General features: G+C 41.3%; 1 protein-coding gene across 1 annotated transcript in view; it reads right to left on the bottom strand.

The window, feature by feature from the left end:
• Window positions 1-3,566: 3,566 nt before the first annotated feature.
• The window catches only part of RYK (receptor-like tyrosine kinase), a gene marked incomplete at its 5' end in the record, with an annotated part of 30,454 nt that continues 26,792 nt past the window's right edge, over window positions 3,567-7,228 (bottom strand). Inside the window, 2 exons of the mRNA XM_009702309.1 lie at window positions 3,567-4,119; window positions 4,970-5,106. Coding sequence (XP_009700611.1) covers window positions 4,008-4,119; window positions 4,970-5,106 — 249 coding nt within the window. The remainder of the gene's footprint in view (window positions 4,120-4,969; window positions 5,107-7,228) is intronic.

The raw sequence follows: 7,228 nt of genomic DNA, 5'->3' as shown, positions 1-7,228 counted from the left end.
CCATCTTCACATACACCTCCTTTTGCCACGCTGGCCTCACCCTTTGGTGAAAACCTGGAGACAGTTACAGCGGGAAACAGACGACAACCTGAAAATGAAGGCTGGCCAAACAGCCAAGAAGAGTGCTTTGATCCTCCAAGGCATCTCTTGAGTTACATGGAAAAGCTGCCCATGGAGTATCCATTCTCTCAGCGTTGCTTTCCAGGTGCCCTTCATATCCCTCATTTAGCACCTCCACAGCTCTCAACCCATCTCTGTTGATTAATTGTCTGCTCTCAGCCTTCTCCTCTCACCACTTTTCTCTCCATGTTTTGATCCTCTCCTTCACTCTGGAGCCCTACTCCATCAGAAGTCCTCCCAACCAACACTGACCTCTGCCTTCGAAGGGAGTCCCATAACGCCCTGCACTTCAGCCATCTTCTCAGCTAAGCCATCCAACTTCATGCTCAACACCTCTTGCCTTTTACCTCTTCTTGCCTACTTTTTTCTCCCAGCATCACCCTCTCAAGACAAAAAACCAGAAGCCCCCTTTCCTCTCTTTCCTGTAACCACAACTTTCTGCTCTTTTATCTCCTTGACTTACCTACCAGTCATGCTTCATCTAGCTCTCCCAAGGGTCACTCTCATGCTGTTTCCTATCCTGCTCTCCTCTGGCTTTTCCTTAATACAGAAGTACTATAACTGCCAAAACCCAACCTCATCCCACATGGTTTGCTCAATTTTTGTCTCCAAGCCCATCAAGAGAGCTACTGACAGCTGCTTCCCCAGCCCTCTCCACACCACCTCCCATACAGTTTCAACATCAGCACTTCAACTGAAGTGGCTCTTGCGGAGGTCTGCAGTGACATTATTTTACAGAGACTCCACAGCAAGGAGCTATCATGCTCCTGAGGGCTGGGAGCAGAGAGGACTGGTTCACACCCACCCTGCTATTTTCCCCAAAAATTTCAATTAGTACTTTCTCAGCTGTTTCCTTCTCCTTCAGCACTTATCTCCTGGCCCTCCGACATACAAAACATCTTTTCTATATGTCAAGTCCACAGGTTGTACCTCTCTGCCAGACCCTGTTACCTCCACTTCAAAGTCCGATATGGCAAAAAGATTGAAGAAAGACTATTTGGTAAGTTTAGTATGGCCAAAACAGCTGTTCTTCTTTCATCCTCTTCTTGTCAACACAAAATACGCCTCCATCCTAGTCTGCCACTGGAGCTTGTACGCCTCAGGACTATCATCAACATGCTCTTGATACCTCTCCAGCATGAAACATGGTGCCACACTGGACCTTGGTGAGAGGGTGTCTATTTGTATTCAGGTAACAGGTATTGATCAAGCCAAACTTCAACACCAAGATTTTTCTGTGTACTTTAAGAGTAGAAGCTACTGATAATATTCTCCTTCCGGAAAGTCTGTATTTTCAATCTTCTACCTGAGTGATCTGCTTCTCAAGAGCTTTCCTAAAAGGCCATGAAGCTAAGATACATCACATGCAGCAGTGAAGAAAAATGCAAGCATGAAAGCTATTTGCAATCTTAGGTACAATAAATTCCTGCAAGGCATCTACTCGAGGTAGCTCTCCTATCAGCAAAATGCCTCTCTTAGCTTTAACCCCTGTAGGTGAAGCATGTTTAAAAGAAAGTAGAATTTCCAAACTTTTTAGTTGTATTTATACCTTAACGCCACACTAAACCACTTCTCAGTCTCTACTGATGTGTACATTCATCTGGGACCAGATGAGAGATAGCCTATCGAAGGGAATTAGTTTACCATTCCCACAGCTCGTGCCGACTGAGCAGAGTAGCTTGCGGTACATCTCTAACCCACCTTAGGACCGTAGTGGTTAGATGTCACTTCAGATCACTAGCAGATGCGAACAGATTTTGCAAGATATACATCTTGCATGCATGTGACTCTACCCTGTGAAGCACATATAATATGCGTACTATTTTCACCCTGGGCTGTTTTCCAATCTCAAGCAAACCTTACAGCTATGACCTCTGTAGATCCCATCGTAACACAGATTTGGATATGAATAACACTGCCAGCGATAGTTTTAACAACCAAATCATCGCAACCAAGTACTGACATTGGGTAGTTTCCCTGGGTCAGAAAGGAAAGAGACCACAGAAGTCCACACAACCAAAGCCTTACCGCTATCCCAGCAAACTCTGTGACTCCAAAGCCAACCCAATGAAACCAGTTTTAATTCATTCAAGCAAACGCAGCCCATCATAACATGCCCAAACTTGAAACAGCAGAAAAAGTTTCCTTCTAGGATAAAACAAGACTTGGTTCACTAACCATGGATAACTAACACCAAAGTACAGATGGGAAAGCTCCTGTACTTTGAGGGACACTCTGTTTTAGCTTGGCACTGCAAAGGGGCAGCCTGCGAGACTGAGAACAGACCGCAGAAAGTTCTGCCTCATGTGATACTAATTAGAAAGACTTAATTTTCTTCATCAAGGTGCAGAACTCTGGAAAGAACAAAAGCTGCACATCTGCATGACACAGCTAAATCCAGCTGCTCGTACTTGCAGACCAGAGTCTCCTAAAATGCTACGATCGCTGCAGAGCCTGTCAGGGCAATGCTCCCAACCTTGTAGTTGCACAAACACTTGAGGCTATGAATGCTTTACTCCGAAGACAGCATGAGACAAAAGGTAATTTTTCGTGTTTCACATTGTGCTAAAGTGCAACTCGCCTCACGAGTGGTGCCACCATGTAGAGGATGTAACTTACTGGAGGGCTGGAAGTTATTCCACAAATAACTTTGTTATACATAGAATATGAAAGTTACTGAGGCTGAAGCAACGGATCACCACGCATTTTCCTGAAATACCTTGTTCAGTCCTCTCGAGTAATATTCAACTCAAAATAACCTGGGGTGGAATGGATATTTGGGTTACAGGCAGCAGTAGGACAGCATATTAAGTCTCAGGGACTAGTTCTGCAGGGAGGGAGGCAGGCAACCCACCTTGCCTCCATGCCAATTCCAGCCCAACAACCACCACCAACCTGCACGTTCAATACACAGGGCAATACGAGGGACCAAGCTTTCACGTTAGATGTAATAGAAAAACATTCTTTACTCTGCAAGTGTCTTTACAAATATATATTTATATATTTAAGCCCATTTCAGGCCATAAAAGCCCGTAAAAAACAACCAGTACCTTTTTGAACAAGAGAAACTGCGATCCAGAAGTCTGAGGTGAAAGACTCCCACACAAGGGCTGCTTTGGCGCTTCTCTGAAGGCCTCTATTTAGCACATAAAACCATCTTAAAAATCACATCAGCCTTTTATCTGAAAGGAGGGGCACCATTTTTACCCCACCTTTACTACTCTCTGTATGAGGTAAACTGGAATCACTTTCACATAATCACTTACTGCTTTAAAAAGGAGATATTGTATCCTGAAGACCAGCTTTTCCAAAAAAACATTCGTGAATGGGTTAAAAAAAGTAAGATGCCGCTTGTGGATCCAACCACAATGTGCTGTTGTCTCAAAATAGTAGAAGTTGATACTAAAAAGCTATTCCAGATACATACAAGTACAAACACTAGAGCTGGTCAGAAAGATTCAGTTTCAACATTTTAAAAAAAAAATTCTGTAGTGTGGCTTTTGCGTTAATTTCCCCTACCCTCACTTTTCTACCAGTTCCATATACCCTTCAAAAAAGTCACGTGTCTGTTGTAAGAGTGCAAAGTCCATCCAAATCTCGTGTTTTAAGTTCACTATCACTACACTTTAAAAATCCTGATGGCAAATAAAAAGGTCTCGATTTAACTTAGTAAAAGTGATATCTAGGAAAAATTCAACATTAAGAGGTCTTACAAAAAAAAACTTCAGACTACTAAGGCATTCTAAGGCACAGTGTTTTGGAAGAAGTGCTTTCTGCCTTTGGTGTTGCTTTATACACATCACGTGTGTGAGTCCGAGTGATGCATGGAGCTGCAGATGTATGCCATGCCTTCTCCCAATCAGTGAATTGAATCTTCTTCGGCAGTTTCAGACGTAGGCTCCCAATGCTGCATGAAATTCAGTTAGACACTGCACCAACTGCTGGAACTTGGGTCTTTCTTCAGGATCTAGGGCCCAACAGCAGGCCATCACAGCAAACCTGCACGACAAAGACAAACAGGAGATGTGAGAACGTAAGCCAGGCGACTGCCATCCCAGCCTGAAAATGAAAAACAGCATTTGCCACTAGAAAACTCGCTGACTCGAGAGAGAAAAGGAACCCTGTATCTTCTGATACGTGATGCTGAAGAACTCCTTCAGAAGACAAACACCTGGAATGATCAATAAATGTGCTGTGACTGGAAGTGTTGGTTTGATTTAGGATACGAGTCAGAGGCAATCCAGGAGGAAGCAATACACAGTGCGTCAGAAATTACTTAACTATTGCAAAAGCATAGTTCAAAGTGTTTCTGTGGCAGGTTTATAAGAAGGGAATTTGGAAGAATGCATGAGGCAGAATGTATAGCCTGTGCCCCCTGCATTCTCCTATACCACTGGGATTATGAATAAACACCTCAAGCACTGCTGTTTAACTCCATTACACGCAGTACTTCTCCATAGTGTTGCTGAGAGAACGGACATTCCCTCTACCTACAAAGCTAGTGGCTTCCTACACTGCAGCCCCATAAACCCTAAGCTGAAAACCCCTGGCCCCTTTGCCTTCCTCCTCCCACCCTGCTGATCAACCTCATTTCTCCCATGTGTCATAGTAAGGAAAAAAGTTGGGTCAGGATTAAGTGAAACTCAACAACAACAAAAAGCATTTAATTTTAACCCGAGTTCCTTGACGTAGGTCACTGAAGCCACACAAATACTTACACGATGGTTTGTCTCAAAGGCAGAATAAACAGGCAGGGGAAGGCAAACCCGTCTTTTTCATTGATAAGGCTGGCTTAACATGTTGATTACAAAATAGACATTTTATTCTCTCTCCAAAAACATGTACTTACAGTTCATCAGGGCAGTTGATTGGCTGAGCTATTCGATAGCCATCCTTTAAATAAGCAGCCATCTCAAAGGGGTCGATATCGACATACGGAGTCTGTCCTAAAGTCATCAGCTCCCACAGCGTTACTCCAAAGGCCCACTAAAAAGAAATAGCATACAGCATTAATAGAACATGCCGAATTTTGAGAGCTCCTTCAGACGTTCCACAAAATCAGTCATAAATAAGACTACACAGAGTAAGAAAGTTTTACATAAATGTTATATATATCTCCAAGTGCAACATGACAATACTTTGTCTTGAAGAGGGATAATTAAGAATCACAAAACAGGTATTAAGTTGAACTAAAATTAAAATCTTAGTGCACTAAGCTTTAAGTGCTAAAAAAAAAAAAAAGATCATGTATTTACTGCATTCTTCCAGTATGACATTTCAAAATATTTCAAAATACTTAACAAGTCTAAGGAATACTAAACACTAAACCACTGTTTTGAAAAAATTAACAATTATATTACACGTCTGTGAAATTCCAGGGTTCAAGAAAAGCAGACTGAATGAAACCATTTTTTAAATCAAAATCATCTGTATATTTTGAGTTTATGCTCAGAAGTAGTACTCATGAGAAAAATAAAGATTTCATCTAAGTAAACCTGACAGCTGGATCAGCATTCAACACATTCAGCCAACAATACTTGCCAAAAGGAGCTTAAGGTGATTAAAAAATAAAAAAAATAAAAAAAAAATCAATCAATTCATGTGCAAGCACAGTACAAGTAAAATGATTTACTAGCTGGTACCAAGAGACGAAACATAGATGGTGCTGATACTGTACACTGGTGATTCATTGCGGAAGTTACAAGCGCTGCAAACATCATGATTAATTAAAAACGGGGGGAATTCTACAAGCCTTGAAAGATTCTTGGTTTTAATCAAAAGAAATCCTGCCCCACCCACCTCCTCAACCAAAGCCTTAACTAAGGGATGCTGTCAGTGGCCACTGATGGGAAGCTCAGAGCTGGAGAATGGCAGGGGTACAGATGCGGCCCTGCTCTGAACAGCCATCTATTAGCAGTGTGAGATGGCAGGGGAGGACATCCTTTTTACTGGCAGTGAAGAAAAACGATGAGGGACAAGTGGTGGTGCACCTAGAAGAGGAGAATAAAGGGCGATTCAAGCAAAACTACTCTGAGAATATAGGTATTTCTAATTCCGTAAGTAGCAGTGTAAAGATGGCATAAAGAGATGCAGAGCTTCATGTTCCAACAGATGGGAAAATGCACAGAATTAAAACTCAACAGGAATTGTGTTTTGTTTTTCTACGCTTTGGCTGACTGATATAACTGTTGGCAGAAGAAGAACACATTAGGAATGTTTCAAGCCAGCAAAACCGTTTTAAAGAAATGCATCCAAAAAGCAAGCCTAGAACACATGCCAATTGCATCTTAACAGACACCACCAAAATTGTTTGTAAGAGATTTCATCACTGATATAAGTTACATGCAATCGATAACTAGATTTGTTCCTAGCAAGTATACAAAAACCATATTACACCATATTTGTGAAAAGCATCCAGGTAAATGCACAGATGATAGTTAGGGCAGATACTGTTTTCTGCACCAAGAAAACCTGTCCATTTTTGCACACTGCAAAACCCAGATGGTTACTTGTGCAAAGTTAAGAACTACATATTAGAAGCTGAGTTGCATTTATCCCTATATAATGCAAAAAGGAGTTCTGTGTTAAAATAACATGGACTTTAAAATGAATTGCACTAGAGTTTTCTGAAATGGCTATGATACCGAGGTGCCTTCTTCCTAATAAAATTCTACATTTCACTGCCAGTGTTACATAAGCTTTTATTTCCAACTCCAGTCTTCATGAACAGTGAACGTTTTCATGTTCCAGATTAAAAAAAAAAAAAAAAAAAGAGTAAGAAATCAACATTTAATTGATCCCATTTAGTATTATAAAAACATGCTTTTACAGGCAACTTCTATTTCCTGTTCTGTCTTCAAGTTTGGTATAACACAAAACCCCACACATTTTCCAATGAGTACAGAAGTATTTCTGGAGCAGAGCCGATCAATTCCTTCTTTTTTTTTTTTGGTGGCTTGAGCACGACTACAGAAACCATGGCAATGAGGGGAAAAAAAAAAAAACAAAACCAAACAGAACCGTTCAAAAGCTTTCTAAACTAGCCCATTTTAAGATGCAGATGACAATCTCTGGATGTAGCATGTTAAGGAAAGCATCACTAACAAAG

This window comes from Cariama cristata, unplaced genomic scaffold, assembly GCF_000690535.1.
Source record: "Cariama cristata isolate BGI_N322 unplaced genomic scaffold, ASM69053v1 scaffold526, whole genome shotgun sequence".
NCBI lineage: Eukaryota > Metazoa > Chordata > Aves > Cariamiformes > Cariamidae > Cariama > Cariama cristata.
This window is presented reverse-complemented; position numbering and strand designations above follow the sequence as displayed.